Below are 20,913 nucleotides of genomic sequence, written 5' to 3' on the forward strand. Positions count from 1 at the left end.
AACCCCTTGGTCACCCTAGTGGCTGGGACCCCAGATTGGCTCATGCCACTGAAATCCTCACCAAGGCCGGGTCTCACCGAGCTGTTGCTGAATTGCCCAACATGGCATGTTCTGGGTTCTGGGCTTTCCCTCCTGAGGAAGCACACTTTTCATCCCCAGCCAGGCTCTCCTCACTGCTCCCCAACCTCAGACTAACCAAGCTGCCCCATCCATGTGCATTAAATGCTCCCATGCCCACTGCCACCCCAGCATCCTTAGAACAGGAGCATGGGACCCACCTCAAATTCATGGACAGCAGCTGCCAGGCGGGGAGAGTGGAGACAGTTCTCACTGAGCAGACCCAGGTACCTGTCGAACTGCAGGATGTGAGCCGCATGGTGGTCAAACCCCAGCTCCCGGGCCAGGAAGATGTCAGCTACCTTCTGCTGGCCCTCCCTGCAGCACGGAGGGGGACAGGACAGCGAGAACTCAGCCTTGTCATCAGCAGAGAGGTTAAGAGTGGTTGCTGGAGTCCTATCCCTGGCAGGTTTCCCAGCTCTGTCCTTCCACAGTTGTTTTACTTTGGGCAAATGACTTAACCATCGGTAAAAATGGAGAGGCATGTTCCCCCACCCAGGAAAACAGAAAAGAGGGTGGGTGCCTGGGGAGTGCTCACCAGTGTAGCAGCCTCTCGTCCAGCTCCTCCAAGATCCCCCGATGAAGCTCATGGATGGCTGGGAGTTTGCTCAGACCGAGCCTCAGCTCCTCTCTGGCCAACGGGTCCCTGCCCTCTTGGTCCATCTCATCCAAGGCCTTGACGATGGCTCCGTGGAAATCCTGAAACCCAAAGGCCTATTACCCAAGGGTGATGGGACTGAGCCTAAGACCTCTCTGGGAGGGCACAGCCGGGCAGGCCTCACCCACACAAAGACAGCCATGTGACCCTAAGCTAGCGTCCCCAGACCCCAACGCTCTCGTCTGTAAAACACGCACCTTGTGCTCATAAGAGCTGAATTAACTGATGCCCAAAGAGCACCCAACACAGTTCCTGGCACAGAGCAGGGCTTAAAGCAAACTCATGCCTCCCCCTGCTTGCTTGTCATAAATGGGCTGGGTGAGAAATTGGGCCCTTCCTTCTCTGAAAAAAAATACCAAGCTCTTGCTTTATAATTATCCATCTTTGCAGAGGTTTGTGTGCCATGTCATTTCAAAACAAAGTCTAAAGAAATCATAGTGCATCTGCTCCAAGGAGTATTAAGTGGTCACTAAAAATAATGAAGATGGTGACTATGTAAAAACATTCATGCTGTAGTGCTAAGAAATAAAGAAGCGGTACAAAGTTGTTTCCACACACTAATGCAATTGTATAAAAAATGAACAAAGGAAAAAGCTAAAAATACAACAAAATGCCAAGCAGTGGCTGTGTCAGGGATATGGAATTAGGAATGACTTTTGTCTTTTTGTCTCCATTATCTAAAATTTCTGTATCAATAACTAATTCACTTTTTTCCTTTAATGCAATTTTCTGGAGATATATTCACACACCATACAATCCATCCCAAATATACAATCAATGGCTCACAATATCATCACATAGTTGTATGTTCATCACCATGATCAATTTTTGAATATTTTTATCACTCCAGGAAGCAAAAAAAAAAAAAAGGAAATAAAGAGAACATCCAAAACATCCTGTATCCTTCATCCTCTCCATCATTGACCCTTAGCATTGGCATGGTACGTTTGTTACTGCTGATGAAAGATTATGAAGATATTACTGTTAACTATAGTCCAGAGTTTGCAGTAAGTGCATTTCCCCCATATACCACTGTATTATTAAATCCTTGTAATAGTTTGAGACATTTGTTCTAGTTTGTGCCAGTTTGAATGTATTATGTCCCCCAAAACGCCATTAACTTGGATGCAATCTTGTGTGGGCAGACCTATTAGTGTTGATTAGATTGTAAATCTTTGATTGAGTGTTTCCATGGAGATGCACCCCACCCAACTGTAGGTGATAACTCTGATTAGATAATTTCCATGTAGGCGTGGCCCTGCCCATTCAGCATGGGCCTTGATTAGTTCACTAGAGCCCAACAAAAGCTCAGACAGAAGAAGAGAGCTTGCTACAGCCAAAAAGGACACTTCGAAGAATGCACAGGAGCTGAAAGAGTAGCTGCAGATGAGAGACAGTTTGAAGACGGCCGTTGAAAGCAGACTCTTGCTCCAGAGAAGCTAAGAGAGGACAAATACCCCAAGAGCAACTAAGAGTGACATTTTTGAAGAACTGCAGCCTAAAGAGGAACGTCCTGGGAGAAAGCCATTTTGAAACCAGAACTTTGGAGCAGATGCCAGACACGTGCCTTCCCAGCTAACAGAGGTTTTCCAGATGCCATTAGCCATCCTCCAGTGAAGGTACCTGATTGCTGATGTGTTACCTTGGACACTTTGTGGCCTTAAGACTATAACTCTGCAACCAAATAAACCCCCTTTTCTAAAAGCCAATCCATCTCTGGTGTTTTGCATTTTGGCAGCATTGGCAAACTAGAACATAGTTCGTGGAGGAAATTTTTTATATCCGTATTATTAATCACAGTCATCGTTCACTACAAGATTCACTGTGTTATACATTCCCATTTTAACCTCTGGCTTTCCTTCTGTTGACATGCATGATTCTAAACTTTCTTTATGAACCACACTCACACAAAGTTCAGTACTACTAATTATATTCACAATAATGTGCTACTATTGCCTCTGTCCATTTAATTTACTTTTAAAATTAAAATAAATTTATTAAATATTAAAATTGTGAACAATGTAAAACATCTTTCTCACAACAAAAATATGTTATCTTCAAATGCACCTGCTCTTGCATGACATACAGCTCTACAGTTTCAAATCCACAGGGGATCCTGAAACTACCTTGAATTGGAGAGCAATGAAAATCAGGAAAATCTCAGGGTCAGCGGTCATGTGGTCCAGCCCAAATCAGGAAAGAACAACCTTTAGAACATGCATGAAGGAAGATCGCTCTACTTTGTTTGATTTCCTTTCCTGATAGGGAACTCACTACTGGTTATGACAGTTGATTCCATTGCTAGAAAGGACCCCTTTTAAAAATACATATATATATATATATATCATGGTAATATATATAATATAAAAATTTCCATTTTAACCATTTTGAAGTGTACACTTCCGTGGTATTGATTACATTCACCATGTTGTGCTCTCATCACCACCATCCATTACCAAAACTTTTTCATCACCCACAATTGAAGCTCCATACCTATTAAGCAATAACTCTCCATTCCGTCATTCCTGGCCCCTGGTAACCTGTAATCCACTTTCAATCCCTATGAATTTGCTTATTCTAGATATTTCACATAAGTGGAATCATACAATATTTGTCCTTTTGTGTCTGGCTTATTTCACTCAACATAATGGTTTCAAGGTTCATCCATATTAGAGCATGTATCAGGACTTTCCTTTTTATGGCTGGATAATATCCCATTATGTGGGATATTCTATATATCCATCATCTGTCAGTGGACTCTTGGGTTGTTTCCACTTTTTGGCCATTGTGGAAACGGCCTTCTTTATGTAAAGATCTGAAAGACCAAAGTGCCTTAGAGCCTGGGCAGGCAGCCCCGCCTCGAGGAAGGCTTTCTGCTCTTCTCTCCTCCTAGTGAGGAGCACAGGACAGGAGGGAGTAGTCAAGGTGACAGAACGACAGGAAAAAGGGCAGAGAGGCGACACGGGGCAGAGAGAGGGAGACGAAATCTAGGAAGAGAGAGAGAAGCAAAAGAGGGCAAGGTGGAAAGAACGAGACAGAGAAAGTAAAAGGTACAGAGTGAGCGAGCGAGACACCTAGCACCCTGCCCCTTGAACATCTGCAAAGAGGCCACTGTCTGTGCTGTCAGCCAGGGGAGAACAGACACCGAGCTTACAAAGTTCTCCGCTTCCTGAACACCTCATCCTGTCCCTCACTGACCTCCTGCTGTTGTGACCTGCCCTGCCGGGAACTGGGGAGAGGACGGCCCCACCCTGATTTTCAGTCCCAAGAAGGGAGGCTGAGCTGGTTCCTTCCTGAGACCAGCTCTCAGCAAGCCCAGGCCACTGCAAGTTGAAGATTCTGGGATGACCCTCAGACTCACCACGAAGGTCAGAAATTCTTAGGGGCTGAATCTTGAACTCATGAATGGATGCTCTGAGCTCAAGTCATGTGTGTTCTTATATACTTGAGCTATACTTAGAAACCGAATCTCATTGCACATGAGCGATCCGAGCCTTTCCTGAAAGCATGCTTCAGACAGAGGAGAAAGCGTGAGTTGCAAGTGAGACCAGGTGGGGGAGGGTAGCTAGAGGGAGATGGAATTTAACTCTTATTTCTGCCCACAGCTGGCTCCAGGACCACTGGGGTCATTCTGAACCTGGAATGAAAGTTTTCTCTGCCAATCTGGGACAGGTGAACTCTCCCACTCTTACCTTGTGAGTCTCCATGCATAGGACCCAGTGCCTCCAGCCCTGCAGTGTCTTCTCAGCTCTGGCATCCCAGGGAAAGAAACAAGATGTCCCTGGATCCTGACGAGGACAATAATCCCCCTTGCTCAGGCAGCTGGTTGGCAGAGGACTTTCAACACACCCTCATCTGATCTGCCTGAGGTTCAAGCAACTTTGGGTAAGTTATTACCGCTCCGTGCCTCGGTTTCCCTCATTTGTAAAATGGGAATAACTAGCACAACCAACTACAGCATGAGGTTGCTGTGAGCCTCGTCCTAATAATCAAAACTGCTTTGTAAACTGCAAAGTGCTGTCCACATGCTAGTTTTAACTATATTTTCAATATGACATCTTTAGGATAGAGGACACATATGTTATGTTTTCTCCTAAGTTTCTAAAGTCCAGCACAGTGTGTGACACAGAGAAGGTGCTTTAGACTGTTTTCTGATTGACTGATTTCATGATCATTATTTAATAGACAAGGAGAATAGGTCATGGGGGAGCCAAGACCAGAACCACAGTCACCCAGCTAAAAAGAGAGAGAGGAAAGGAAGGACGAGCAAAGACAAGAATGACGGCTGTGTTTGCATCACACTCCAGGGAGCTTAGATATTAATTGCTCTGAAAGCTGGTTTCTCATCTGTAATTAATTCTCACCCAATCGACTCGGTCCCAATGGGCAGGGCAGCCGTCACCAGCATGACTCATTCCAAAAACTGGAGCATAATCAGAATCGCCACAAACAGCCATTCTCAAAACCCGGGCTGCGGCTGGAAGTGTGTGCCAGCTGGACCACCCGCCACTCCCCGAAAGGTTTTTGCTGCCTCAATAATTCTGACCTCTCATCGCACCTGGGGGTCCTGGCATCCACTTCAAAAGCAGGAAGAAGGCAAAAGATACCCAACCCTCATCCCCTTAGTCACTCAACAAATATTCTCTGAGCAAGCAACTCTGTGCCAAGCTCTGAGCAGAGAGAGGGAGCAGGAGAGACCCAGTTCCACCTCAAAGAGTTTGCAATATTGGGAAGGAGAGATAAGTAAAAAGATTATTTCAACACAGGGCTAAGTGTGTGATGGGGGAAGCACAGGGGATGTGGCAAATTGGAAGAGGGGGATGTGACTTGGCTGTGGGAAAGCCTGCCAGGGAGGCAACATCCAAACTGATATAAGAGGAAGAGTGTTCCAGAGAGAGGCAACAGTGTGTGCAAAGACCCAGAGCTGGAAGAGGAATTGAGAAGCTGATACGGTTTGGGTACTGTGTGTGTGTGTGAATGTGACATTATCAAGAAAGTGAAAAGAAAATGCACAAAATAGAATAAAATATTTGCAACTCATATATACGATAAGGGTCCAGAATCCAGAATATATAAAAAATTCTTACAATTTAACAATGAAAAGAAAAAAAACCAGTTAGAAATGAGCAAAGGTTTGGCAGTTCCTCAGAAAATTAAACACAGAATTACCATGTGATCCAGTAATTCCACTCCCAGGCACATGCCCAAAAGAACTCAAATAAATACTTGGACATGAGTGTTCACAGCAGCATTTTTTCATAACAGCCAAAAGTGGAAACAACAGATGAATGGATCAACAGATGAATGGATAAACAAAACATGGTCTATGCACACAATGGAATATTACTCAGCCATAAACAGTAATGAAGTTCTGATACATGAGACAACATGGATGAAATCTGAAGACGTCATGTTGAGTGAAATAAGCCAGACACAAGGGCAAATGTTGTGTGATTTTACTGATACGAAATAATTAGAATAAGCAAACATATAGAGTCAGAATCTATGATACAGGTTACCAGGGGGTGGGATGGGGAGAGGGAATGGATTCCTCAGAGGCAACAGTCTCTTTAAGATCAACTGTCAGATGTGGCCCCCTTCCCCATACTGTCAACACCCCCTTTAATATGAACAAGTTAGGGTGCTCACTGCCTGGACACCCCTGAAGATGGAGAAAGAGATCAAGGGAGAGGAAGGGGTAGTGACAAACAAGATAACATTGACAAAGGTCTATGAATACTGAAACTTTATATAATTAACATTTTTTTTTTGGATGCTGAGGTGTTAGAATGGCTGCAAGGATGTAAATGACATACTGGAACTGTAGCCTACAGCATCCTTTGGGATTTGCTCTATAGCTGCTCATTGAATTGTGCCTTGAAGGTCTTCACCTTTCTGTATATACCTTGCATTGCATAATAGGGAAGGGACTGAGACTGTGAAACTATAACCCATAACAATTTTTGAAATTACCTATACAGCTGCTTGTTGAGTTGTATGTCAGGAGACGACACCTTTCTGTACATATGTTATATTTTACAATAATGGAAATGGCTCAAATGTGGAACTGTGACCCATGACATTCTTTGAGATTTGTTCTCTGCTTGTGAAATCATACACTGAAAGTTATGTTATGTATATATGTTAAAGTTCACAATTTTAAAAATGGAAAAAAATGCACAAGTTTCCTATTTGGAACGATGGAAATGTTTTAGTAACAGATGGCGGTGATGGAGGCACAACATTTTTTTTTTATTATTAAATTTAGTTTTATTGAAATACATTCACACACCATACAATCATCCATGGTATACAATCCACTGTCCACAGTATGACAACATAGTTATGCATTCAGCACCACAATCTATCTCTGAACATTTTCCTTACATCAGAAAGAACCAGAACAAGAATAAAAAATAAAAGTGAAAAAAGAACACCCAAATCATCCCCCATCCCACTCCATTTGTCCTTTAGTTTTTATCCCCATTTTGCTACTCATCCATACACTAGATAAAGGGGGTGTGATCCACAAGGTCTTCACAATCACACTGTCACCCCTTGTAATCTACATTATTATATAATTGTCTTCAGGAGTCCAGACTGCTGGGTTGGAGTTTGGTAGTTTCAGGTATTTACTTCTAGCTATTCCAATACATTAAAACCTAAGAGGTGTTATCTATATAGTACATAAGAACGTCCACCAGAGTGACCTCTCGACTCCATTTGAAAACTCTCAGCCACTAAAACTATTTCGTCTCATTTTGCATCCCCCTTTTGGTCAAGAAGATACTCTCAGTCCCACGATGCCAGGTCCACCTTCATCCCCAGGAGTCATATTCCGCATTGCCAGGGAGATTTACACCCCTGGGAGTAGGGTCCCACGTAGGGGGGAGGGCAGCGAGTTCACCTGTCGAGATGGCTCAGTTAGAGAGAGAGAGGGCCACATCTGAGCAACAAAGAGGTACTAAGGGGGAGACTCTTAGGCACAATTACATGCACGTTTAGACTCTCCTTTGCGGTAACGAGCTTCATAAGCGCAAGTCCCATGCTCAAGGGCTCAGCACATCAAACCGCCAGTCCCAATGTTTGTGACAACATCAACACCAGTCCAGGTGAGGATGTCCAACACATCCGCACCTTCCCCCAGATCCTCGGAGCTGGAGAGGGGGAGGCTGTAAATATATTTTTTATTATCTGCCCAAATTACTCTGGGATGTGTCACTATTTCACTCCAGCCTATACTAACCTACTGTATCTCACTTCCTATTCAAAGTTCCATGCAATTGTGGTGTTTGAACAAATCGACTGTAGAGTGAGGCACAACATTTTGAATGTAATTAACAAGAGGAAGGGGACAAAAGATATTTGGTCCTCATTCCCTTAGTCACTCAACAAACATTCTCTGAGCACCCACTCTGGGCTAAGCCCTGAGGAGGGAGTTACAACATGTTATAACATAGACGAACCTCAAAAGAAAGAAAGAAAAGAAAAAAGCTACCCACTTTCTCAAAAGAAAGCAGCTTACACAAAAAAGGCCACATCATGTATGTTTCCATGTTTATGAAATATCCAGAAAAAATAAATTCATAGAGACAGAAGGCAGATTGGTGGTTGCCATGGTCTGAGAAGAAAGGGGAATGAAAGTGGCTGTTTCATGGGCATGGGGTTTTAATTTGGGGTGATTAAAATATTTTGCATTCAGATGGAGGTGGTGGTTGCAAAACATTGTGAATGTACTAAATGCCACTGAATTGTTCACTTTGAAATGGTTAATTTTAGGCTAAATTCTAGGTTAATTTCACATTAAAAAAATGGGCAAAATATTTAAATAGACCTATCTCCAAAGAAGATATATAAATGGCCAATAAACACATGAAAAATGGTCAACATCATTAGTCATTAGGGAAATGCAAATCAAAACCACAATGAGATACAGTTTCATACCCACCAGGATGGCTATAATCAAAAAGACAATAATGTGTTATCAAGGATGTGGAGAAATTGTTGGTGGGAACGTAAAACAATGCAGCCACTTTGGAAAATAGTCTGGCTGTTCCTCAAAGGTTAAATATAGAGTTACCACAGGATCCCCCAATCCAACAACTAGGTATATATCTAAGAGAAATGAAAACATACCAACACAAAAACTTGAACTTGCTATGAATAAGAATATTCATAGTGGCATTTCATAACAGTCAAAAAGTTTAAACAACCCACATGTCCAAATGAATGGATAAGGTAAAATGTACAACATCCATACAATGGAATATTATCTGGTCATAAAAAGAATGAAGTACTGATACATGCTGCAACGTGGATGAACCTTGAACACAAGCTATGTGAAAGAAGCAATCACAAAGGACCCCAAATTGTTTGAATCCATTTGTAAGAAATATCCAGAAAAGGCAAGTCTGTAGAGACAGAAGCTAGACTGATGATTGCCTTGGGCTGGGAGTGTGGCGGCAATACAGGAAATAGGAAGTGATGGCTAAGGGATGCAGAGTTTCTTTTTGGGGTGATGAAAATGTTCTAGAATTGACTGTGGTAATGATTGCACAGCTCTGCGAAAACACTAAAAACCACTGAATTGTACATTTTAAATGGGTGAATTGTAAATTATATCTCAATAAAGCTGTTTCCAAAAAGGCAAACAGGGAAGCCACAGATTGGGGAAATATTCACAATACATATATCTGAGAATGGACTTGAATCTATAATATATAAAGAGCTCCCACAAATCAACAAGAAAAAGACAGACAACCCAATTATAAAAACAAGCAAAAGACACCTCTCAAAAGAGTATTTCCAAATGGGGTAATAAACAGAAGGAAAGATACTCAATTTCATTACTCATCAGGGAAATGCAAATTAAAACCACAATGAGAAAACACTACAAAATCACCAGAATGGTCATGATTAAAAAGACTGGCAAAACAAAGGGTTGGCAGGGATGGGGAACAATGGTTATAACACATCAGGAAAACTGTCTGACAATTTCTAACAAAGCTAAATCTATGCTTACCTATTACCCTGCAATTCCAATCCTAGATATATATGGGAGAGAAATAAGTGCATGTGTTCCCCACACAACACACAACAATGGTCACAGCAGCTTTATTCATAATAGCCCAAACTGGAAACAACACAAATGCCCATCAACAGAAGGAGAGATAAACAAACCACGGTATACCCCAAAAAAGGGAACACCGATACACATGAAAACCTGGATGAATCTCACAGACATCATGTCAAGCTTCAGAAGCTGACACAAGAGAGTATACACTTCAAAATTCTACTCATATGAAGTTTAAGAACCAGCTAAACCAATCGATGCTGGCAGAAATCAAAATAGTGGTCACCGCTGGAGGGTGACTGATTGGGACGGAGCACAGAGGAACTTTCTGGGATGACAGAAAAGTTCTATCTGGGTAGGGTGGTTACAAATGTATACGTATAAATAAAAATTTGAGCCGCATCCTTATGATTTGAGCAACCTGGCTGTATGTAAGTTACATGAAAATAAAAAGAAGAAAAATAGTTGTCTGAGGCCCCTGGAGCAGGGAGGAGAGTGAGACTTCCCCGCTGCTTTCACTTCTGCTCCAAACTCTTCCCTGGCTCCCTCTGACCTTAGAGCCAAGTGAGACTCCTTGACCTGACATTCAGTCCCTTCAAGGTTGGTCCAGCCTTCCTCCGAAACCTTACCACAGCCTTTATATTAGTGGTTCTCAAAGGTGACCATGCAACAGATCACCTGCCAGGCTTATTAAAACACAGATTGCCAGACCCCACCTCAGATTCCACAGGTCTTGGATGGGGCTGGATAATTTCCCCCAAGTTCCCACGTGGAGTGGAGGCTGCTGGTCCAAGAACCACCCTTTGAGAACCACTGCTTTATGAATCCTCTGTGCCAGCCTCTGTGTCTTTGCTCTGTGCTTCTTGGCATCAGGGCCATGTCTTGCTCATCTTTCAAGGTTCCTTTAAATGCCACCTCCTTCATGAAGCCCTCCTGGGTTACCTCAGCAGTCAATATGGAACCCTGAAGCATCACACAGCCTCCAGAAATCTAGAGTCGTAGCCTGAAGGTGGCCACACCAACGTCTTTGAATATTTTGAAGTCTCATATTTTAACTTAAAAATTAATGCATATTTTGCATTTTTCTCCAAAATATATCCATGTCTGATTTTACTTATTCTAAATTACTTCTCTAGGGCAAAACTGAGGTTCTTAGAAAATATGCCATGTTTACCCCATGGCCTCAAGTACTCCCAGGCACCCACATGGTACCTGGGGCAGAGTTACATGCATCTCAGCCTAAAAAGCCGGGGCTTTACACAGCACTGCCTGGTCAGGGCACACAACTTTACCTGCAGGCTTCTTTGATTTTCCTTCCAACTAAGCAGTCTGATTCACTTTGGGTTTCACCATCAGATTTACCCAACTTTGTTCTCAAGAATGTTTAATAAATACTTGCTATTTCCCCACGAGGTTCTTAATCTTAGATGCAAATGGAATGAACACCTGGGGAGCTTTTCAAATTCTGATGACCAGGCTGCACCCCAGACCAATTAAATAAAAATCTCTGAGGGTGGGACCTGAGTGTATTTCCTAAAGCTCCCCAGGTAATACCAGTGTGGAGCCAAGGATGGGGACCAGTGTCCTGTAGATGCTGGCTTGTAGGAGGAATGGACCTTAAAGGATCAACTGTCCGTGGGTTTCAAATGTTCTTGCCTGTCAGCATTGCCTGGAGTACTTCTTAAAGCACAGCTGGCCTGGCCCCACCCCTAGAGTTTCAGATTTAGTAGTTGCTGAGTGAGGCCCAAGAGTATGTACTACCCACAAGTTCTCAGGGGACGTGGATGCTTCTGGTCCAGAGACCGCACTTTGAGAACCTTTCATCTGGGTGAGTGTTTCTCACACTGTGCTCCACGGAGAGCCACGGTCAGTGGAGGTGGAGGCAGAGCCCAGACTTTGGCCTTCCCTCCTCTGAACCAATGCTCTCCTACTTCCATCCACTCTTCATATTAGGGTCCTGAGTAAAATTCTATTTGAAAACAAGGTTCTATGGCTAAAATGACTGAAACTCATCAGACTCAGGGTGCAACAACTGATGGATTAAGGATGAAGAGACCTTTCCAAGGTCACAAAGCAATTTTTTTCCTGGATTTTTATGAAAATATAGAAGGGAAGAGCCCCATGCCTGGAAGAGGAATCTCCTCTACTGAGATCCCCTCAACAGCTACTGCGTGCATACCTCCAAAGATGGGGAGCTCACCCTCTGCACATTTAAGGTGGAAAGAAAGCACATTTCCTCATATTGAATGGGCTACCTGCCTCCCTCTGATTTCCCCCAAACATCAGTGTGCTCACAGCAAGGCAAAGACTTAGAAACAGAAACACGGTCCTCCCTATTCAAAAATTATTTACTGATGTCATCTATGGAAATGCAGGCACAGGTAAGAGACAGTCATAAACTCTAACCTTGAGGAAAATAAGGTCACCCTGGCTCCACATTAACTTTCCCAGCATATGAGGCTATTTGGGGGACTGGTCTGGGTTAGCCTTCTGGACCCCCAGCACTGCCCCCTTCCACCTACCCCACCAGACCAACCTTCCCTAAACCACCTCCTCCACCATGTCGGTCCTGCTCCAGTCGCCAGGGCTCACAAATTCCAATGACTCTGTTTTGAAATACCTTCGGGCATGTCACTTCAGGCTTTCCCTGAAGACTGGCCTCCAGCCACTTCCAGGACCCCTGCCCTCAGAAGCCCTCAGTGCACCTGTTCCTGCTGCTCCTACTTTCCACCCATCAATCCCCATCTCAATACCACCTCCTCCAGGAAGCCTTCCCTGACCTCATTCCTCAAGCTCACACCAATTGCCCCCTCCTAGGACTTGTTCACCACCTAACTAGATTATGCCACATGCATCTGTCTGTTTCAATTCTCAGGACTTTGCAGTCACTGGCTGTGTAAGCTTGGTCGAAGCCTCGTGTTTGGAATGGTTCATAGATATGAGAAATATTTATTGAGCACACACAATTAAATGAGATAATATGTGTGAGGTGCCAAGTACACAACAGGAGCTCAACAAATGCTCACTGCCTCCCCACAGCACCTGGCACAACTGGCACAAACTATAATGAGAAATGAGAGCTGTCTGCATGAAGAAAGAGGGGACTGGGGAGGCCAAACTGATAACACACCAATTTAGATAAACTCATAAATGTACTAAGAACAGAGGCAATCCAGAGCCTGCATTTGCCCCAGTCATGTCAACACTAGAGCCACAGCCAAATTAAACTCCTACACAGCGAAAAAGGAAAGCTTTTTAATGAGCTTCCTCTCTCTCAGGGCAGCTTAAGAAGTCTGGCTCTGCGGACACCCTTTCAAGTGGCTACCACCACCAAGCAAAGTGGGCTGGTGATACTGGTGGGACATGCACAAGGAAGTTCCATGAAGCCACTAGTTTGCCTTTCTGTACCCGTTTCCTTCGTAACGTCCCCCTCCCCAGGTCCCTTCAGCCCCTTCATCAAAACCCAGCAGTCCTGAGGGTACCTCCTCCCCAGCACAGGGAGAGCCCTCTCTTCACCCTGCACGCTCCCTGGGGGACACCCCACCCACTCCTGGAGCTTCAGTTAGCATCTCTACATCCACCACTTCCAATTCACATCTGTGCCCCAATGACCACTCATGTCTTTCCCAGGAGCTCCACACACTCAGCAAACCCTGCATTAAACTCATCATCACCCCCTTGCCTAGCCTCATGCCCACTCCCCCCTCCCCAGTACCTACCACCCTCAGTGAATTAGCAAGGTAGAAATCGGGGGTCAGTCTGGACCCCTTCGTCTCTCTCACCACCCACTCCGCAAATCTGCCCGCAGTACTCTGTTCCCACTGCCTCCCTCTAACTCCAGGCTGCCACCCCTCCTGCCAGGATTACCCCTAACAGCCTCCCCACAGCCTCCCAGGGGATCAAGTCCAGCCCCCAATCCCAGATCGCAAGGCTCTCCCTGCTTGGCCCCTCACCCCAATGCTCCAGCCAGGCTGCATTTTCTTCAGTTCCCAAACACACTGTTCTTTAACTGGCCTCTGGGCCTTTGAACATGCAAGTCCCTTTGCCACAACAGCCCTTCCTGACTGCACCCCCAACTGACTAACTCCTTGTTGTCTTAAGGCTCAGCTCAGACATGTTTTCCTCTGGGAATCCTCTGACCCAGAAGACTGGGTTCAGATGCCTCCCTGAACCCCCACAGCCCGGTATGTCCCCCATTACTGGATGGATACCGTTCCTTTTCTTGTTTGCCTCCCTTTATAGACTGTCAGCTCCTAGAGGGCAGTGATCTCCCCTTTGTGGTTCACTGATGGGCCCCCAGGACCCAGAACTCTGCCTGGCACCCAGGAGGGGACCTCAAGAAATATTTTCCACTGAATACACGAGTAGGACTGCTGGAATGACTCACTCTGCCATTCACTCATTCAACAGATAGCTACTGAGCACCAATTATGCACCAGGCATCACAAGCCACTGGGAACAGGGAGACAGTCAAGCTGTTGGCCCTCAAGGAGCTCAGAGGTGAGTGAGGAAGACAGATGGCTACCAAGCACTGAAAAACAGAGCCCCAAAATACATGACACGAACACTGACAGAACACAATTTCACAGTAACAGTCGGAGACTTAAATACCCCACTCTCAGTAAAGGACAGAACAGCCAGACAGAAATTAGCAAGGATACAGAAGACTCAAACAACACTATTGACCCACCTGTTCTAACCGACAGCTACAGAACCCTCCACCCCTTAAGGGAAGAAACACGTTCTTCCTGACGGCACACGGAACATTCTCCAAGACCGACCATATGCTAGGATATAAAGCAAGTCTCAGTAAATTTAAAAAGATTGAAACCATACAACATATATTCTCTGACCACAATGGAATTAAACTAGAAACCAACAAGAGAAGGAAATTCGGGAAATCCACAAATATTTGGAAATTAAGCAACATATTTCTTATGCACAGGTCAAAGAGGAAATTCCAAGGGGGGAATTACAAAGTATTTTAAACTGAATGAAAATGAAAACACAACATAACAATTAAATACATAAATGAGATGATTTTAAATAGTGAAAAGTGCTGTAAAGAAAATAAAATGAAGTGTGAAACAGACTGGAAGACAGAATTATAGCTACAGTTCTTCGCCCTCCCCACATTCACACCTCTGCAATGGCCTCATTGTGGCAGGGGATGGTGGGGAGAACTTATCTGTGCCCCTTGCCATGGTACTTTTTGTGGCTAATAATGGGATGTGGCCAGAAGTGATGATGTGCTGGTTGTGAGCCTGAATCTTAGAAGCTGTGTGATGTTTGCTTTTGCTCTCCTGGCATCATCATGGGAAGAATTTCCCCCAGGTACCTGCTGCCCCTTCAGCCTGGGTCCCAAAATGAACACACAAGAAGCAAAGTTACTCAGCCAAGCCTAGATTAGATCAGTTGGCTAGAAGTTGACCCAGCTTCCCTTGCATCTAGGAGAACCCAATGAGATGGAAGAAGTTGTCAAGTGGAGCTTTCAAGAGAGCTTTTCAAGGGAGTTGATTCAGCTGGAAGGCATTACTTTTGCTTTTCTCCCTTCCTCCTTCTTCCTGCCTAGGACACAAATGTGATGGTGGGAGCTGCAGCAGCCATCCTGTATTCATAAGGAATCTTGACAATGGATGCAGAAGACAGACAGACAGAACCTTGGTCCCTGATACTTGGTGGAGCTGCCAGATTTGACCTGGGCCTCTTACTTTTGGAATTCTTTCACAAAAGAGAATAACCCCTAAATTAATTTTAACACATTATAATTGGGTCTTTGTTATTAGCAGTCAAACACAATTCCTAACTGACACAGATTTATTGGGAAAGGTTTCTGTGGTCGATTGTATTTTCCAAAAATAGCCACACAATATCTCCTTTCTCACATGCTCTTTATGCAATGTGACCTTGACACTCCTTGCATTGAACAGTGGAAACTATGTTCCCTCCCCTGGAGCCTGGGTGGGACTTTATGACTGCTTTGACCAACAGAGTATGGTGGAAGAGATGCTACTTGACTTCAGAGGCTAGATCACAAAAATGCCATGTATTTCCTCATTGCTCTCTCTTAGGAGGCTCACTCTTGGAACCCAGCCTCCATGCTGGGAGGAAGCCGAAACTGGCCCATGCAGAGAGCAACGTATTTCTTACCTGGAGAGGTGACATGGAAGTGCTCTGGCCAGCAGCCAGCACCAACCACCAGATGCATGAGGAAGGACACCTCCAGGTGATTCCAGCCCCTAGTCCTCGTCCCCTAGACATTGCAGAGCCGAGACAAGCTCTCTACACTGTGCCCTGAGAATCTGTGAGCACCATAACACGGCTGTTTTGTGACACTAAGTTTTGTGGTGCCACTTCTTTGAGGAAGTGATATTTGAGCTGAGACCTGATGAGAGAAGGAACTGGCTATGAGAATACCAGGGGTTGAACATTACAGTCGGAGGAAAGAGCAAGTGAGAAAGTTGTAAGATGGAAAGGCATCTGCAGTATTTCAAGAACAGCAAGGCTGGAGTGAGTGGCTATAGAGGGTGAAAAAGAGTGGTAGAAGGTAGTGTCAGAGAGGCGGACAGGGGCCAGATCAGGAAGGGCCTCTTGGGCGAGGAAAGCTCTCCTGGGGCATTGGCCAATGATAATAACTTCTGGAGTTACCTCTCCCAGTGAGCCCACTGGCTTCTGAACAGGCGTTCAGTGCCTCAGCCCAAAAGGGTGACCCGTGATAGGAATTTTCTGCTGCTGCTCGGAGAGGGATTTTTTTTTTTTTTAGATAGGAGGCTTGAAGACATCAAGTGGCCATATCTGTTCAAAATATCTACCTACTAATTGATCATGGTGGTGATGAACTGATGAACGCATAACTACGTGATGATACTGTGAGCCATTGATTGTATATTTCAGATGGGCTGTATGAAGTGTGAAAACATCTCAATAAAATTACAAACAAAAATCTAAAAAATATATCACGCTATATAAGGAAGAGCATAAGATCCTTAGTCTGGCATTTAAAGCACTTCTCAACTGGGTCCTGGTCTTGTTTTTGGACCAAGCACTTGACCTCTGATTCCAGCTCCCACCTGTCTTTCCAAAGTCATTGATATTCTAACCAAACATGACAGTGCACCATTCTGCAAACACATTGTATCCTTTCAGGCCAGTGAGCTTCTGCCCATGCCATCACCCTGCCCAGCTCCATCACGGCCCTGGCCTGGTGAGCTCCTTCAAAGTCAGTCTCAATGGCACCTCTTCTGCAAACCTTCCTGAATACTCTGAGGGGAACTCGTCTCTCTCTCCTCCGTGCTCCTACAGATATTGCACAAAACTGCAGCTGTGCAATTACACTTACCACAGAGTGGCTAACTGTTCTGTTCACATATCAATTACTCCTCCTTATCTCCACCCCCTTCTCCCCAAAAAGAAAGACCTATTCAAGGGCAGGTTCTTGGCGTTATTCCTCTTTGGGGCTCCAAGACCTAACTCGGTGCCTAGAGCACTGGAAATATCCTGTGACATTCCTTCCAGAAGAAACGGGTTGGATGGACAGACGGATGGATGGAAGGACAGACAGATAACTGAGTAATATGAGCAGGGGGAATGAATGGGTGCATGGAATGGTGGTGTCATTAGGACAGATGAAAGGACAGCTGAGTGGGCCAGTGACTGGCTAGATGGACAGGTGAGCAATGGATTGTACAGACAGATGAGCAGGTAAATGAAGGTATTTATGGCTGGGAGCCTTTAAACCAGGGGATGACAAACTTCCTCTGCAAAGGGCCAGAGAGTAAATATTTTAGGCTTTGCGGGCCACATATAGTCTCAGCCTCGTATTCTTCTTTGCTTTTTCTCCCCCACAACCTTTTAAAAATGTAAAAAGCATTCTTAGTTAAGATGCTTTACTAAAACAAGATCTTGAACATTAGGATTCAATTTTGGGTGACTAGAATCTTTAGCAACCTCTGAGTTAGCTCTATCTACCTTCCACCAAGCCCAGAGTTCAATTTCAAAGGCAGAGACCAGAGCACAAGCCTGACCTCCAACAACAGCAGAAGGGAGCCAGGAACCTTTCCAGAGGGGGAGGTTGAGAATGAAAAGTCGGCCCCTCCCTGTCACTGGGGAGCCTTGGGATTTCAATAACATCAAATCTCTAAGAAGAAATTCTGAGAGCGAATCTGCTGACTTTAACCACCATGGATGAATCCGAGGTTGGGGAGCAGTGGAAAACACCCCAATGTCTACGAGTCTCCTTTAAAACTAGCTCCCCTGGCTAGGACTTGAGATCACATTTGGGGGATCTCTGCCACTTCAGCGTCTTAAGCACTGACATCATAAATACAGCCCCAGATCGCAATTTCCCACAACTAGGTTATGAGTTGTGATTTTTATAGGCTGTTTCTTTCTCTCTCTCTCTTTTTTTCCCCTCCTAAGGATATTATTATGGATTACCAGCAGTTTCAGCATCTTTCCAACTGGCAGGAAGCAGTGCAAACACAGATGGAAGTTTCCCAGTTAAAACCCTCTTAACAAAGTCATAAAACAAAGAAGGCCAGCCCCTCTGTCAGGCTGCCAGCTCGGGAGCAAGAAAGAGAGAGGAAAAAATGGGAGAGAGACACTTCGTGACCTTGCTAAATAGATCTTTTAGGCATGAAGTGGAGGTGGCTGGTACATTTTATACCTGAGGGCTTTGGCACTTAAAAATGAGGGGCTGGGAGCACGGACTCCCTGAGGCTGGATGCTCTCTGCTCACGTGGGGACACAATCCCAGGGTGAAGATACTGACATAGACCTCAGCTGGATTCAGCAAGAGGCCTGGCTTGCTGCTGGATGCCCTGTTGCATCCAGAGATGTGCCCTGCCCTAGGAGCTCCAAAGGCAGTTGGGGATGCAAGAGCCATGTGTAAGAACAGTGGGCTAGGAGTTAGGAGACCCACGGGTTCCTCCTGGCTCAGCCACCGAAGGACACTGGCCAAGTCACTCCATCAGAGCCTCCACATTACCACCTCCACATCCACCAGGGTGGACATTCCCAGCTCTGACTTACTATGAAATGCAAAGCAACCTGGAATCAAAGGCTAAACTGTCCACCAACACTGCAAATGGCTTAGGGAGCTCAAGAGGAGCAGGGAGCGGCCACCGGGCCTCAGGTAGCCGAGTCCGCCTGCGCCCCACATCTCCGCGTCTTTGCCACTCCCTTTGCCTGAGTGCCCTCTTCCCTTACCACTCCCTGTGACTTGGCCCAAACGTCGCCTCCTCAGGGAAGCCTGCCCAGATTCCTTGAGCTTATCAGTCACTCCTAGAGAGCTCCTGGGGAAGCACCCTGCCTGGTCCTCCATTTTCAGCAAGTGTTCAAAACACATTAGTTGAACTGACCCACATCAACCACAGAGGGAGACTTTCCAGGCAATATTTAAGTCAGTAAAGGGTGGCCATGCCCAGAGGTGGTCAGTCTGCCCATTTATCTGGTCACTCCTCGAGTCTGGCCTTTCTTTCTCCCAAAGTTGAGAAGATCCCTTTACCACTAGCTCAGGCTTTATTCCCCCAATTCTGGGGTGACTGATAAAACCTCTTGCCTACTCCTAGTGGCTCTCTCACTGTGCAAATGCACCACCTTCAGACCTAAACACATAGCATACACACACACACGTGCAAATGCATGTACACCTGTAACAAGGAACTCGCACACACAGCCAAGGCCCACAACCACCTCAACCACCATCCGCCCACCTTCCTCAACCACAGAGCTGAGAAAACCTCAAACAATCTTCCAGAAACCTCAGCTTGTCCCTCATGCACCCCACACCCGAGCAGGGAGGCACACCTGCAGCAAGCACCAAGCTCTCCATTAATCAGGATTCAGACTTCCCCGAAAAGCCTCGGTGAGTGCTTGCCCGCTGCCAAGCCTCAGTTAATGAAATTCACCTCTGTCTCCTCATTGCTTTTCTGCCTCCTATATCACCGCCTTGTAAAAGGGCAATTAGTTTTGGACAATTAAAATGATTAACTCACCAGATGTAAGTGCTGGAGCATCTCCACATATCTGCAGAGGGAAAGAGGGTTGAGTCTGCATTAATTTCCATCCTGCATAAGCCCTGGAGGGGTGATGTTTTGTTTACAAGTTCAAGGCCACAGGCAGCTGCCTGGGGACTCACGCTTTCTCCGAGGACAGCAGTTCCTGGGCGATGACATGCGCTCTGGACTGTCCTTCCACCTGCGGGAGGAAACAAGAGCCATCGGGAGGGGCAGGCATCAGTGGGGGCAGCAGAAGGGAGACCCCTGATCCACAAGCAGTGGGCTTACAGACTGGGCCACCACGCAGCCTCAGGCAAATTTCAAGTGTTTCTCATCCCGGTCCCTGGCACTCGTTAACCTGTGTGATCTTCAACAAGTTACTTAACCTCTCTGTACCTCAGTTTCCCCATCCGTAAATGCTGATGCTAAAAGCATCTAACTCAAGAGGGCTGTTGCGATAATGCTCAGCGTGGTGCCTGGCACACAATAAGTGCTCAATCAATGGCCGCTATCGTGATTCCACCAACTCTGCCTCCCCCCTGCCTCGCCCCAGATTTCCTGAACAACCTGTGGTTCTCTAAATGTAGCAAGCCCTCTCTTACCTTCTTGCTTCTGCACATGCTGGTTCTTCAGTATCCTTTTCCCCTTCTCTGCCTGGCTAACTCCCAGTCCTCCTTTAAGATTTAGCCATGGTGTCTCCTCCTCCGAGAAGTCTGTCCTGATTTCCCCTCCCTGAACTGGCTGGGTTAGGTATCCTCTTGGTGCATCTTCCTTTCGTGACACCTATCATGCTGTGAGACCATTTCATCTCCCCTGGAGGGCCAGGACCGTGAATTTCTCCTCTGTATGACCAGTGCCCGGCACACAGTAGGTTCTACTTTGTTGACTGAATGAGTGAAGGTGGACTCCTTTGGGGAGCACTAACTCTGTTGGATGACCTCAGCAGATAAGCCATTTGACCCGTCTGAGCCCTGGTTTCCGTACCTGTAAAATCCGGGAATAAACTGAGATTTTTGTCTGTAAACAGGAAGGATGTACGGAAGCTGAGGCACATGCCTGAGCCTCTG

General features: G+C 45.5%; 1 protein-coding gene across 2 annotated transcripts in view; it reads right to left on the reverse strand.

The window, feature by feature from the left end:
* Nucleotides 1–20,913, reverse strand: part of FGD5 (FYVE, RhoGEF and PH domain containing 5) — a 148,510-nt gene that overhangs the window by 40,220 nt on the left and 87,377 nt on the right. For both annotated transcript variants that reach the window (XM_037802593.1, XM_037802591.1), the window contains exons 4-7: nucleotides 19,987–20,045; nucleotides 19,844–19,874; nucleotides 656–816; nucleotides 279–435 (exon numbers count right to left, since the gene is read on the reverse strand). In XM_037802593.1, coding sequence (XP_037658521.1) covers nucleotides 279–435; nucleotides 656–816; nucleotides 19,844–19,874; nucleotides 19,987–20,045 — 408 coding nt within the window. The remainder of the gene's footprint in view (nucleotides 1–278; nucleotides 436–655; nucleotides 817–19,843; nucleotides 19,875–19,986; nucleotides 20,046–20,913) is intronic.

This window comes from Choloepus didactylus, chromosome 1 (genome assembly GCF_015220235.1).
Source record: "Choloepus didactylus isolate mChoDid1 chromosome 1, mChoDid1.pri, whole genome shotgun sequence".
NCBI classification, from domain to species: domain Eukaryota; kingdom Metazoa; phylum Chordata; class Mammalia; order Pilosa; family Megalonychidae; genus Choloepus; species Choloepus didactylus.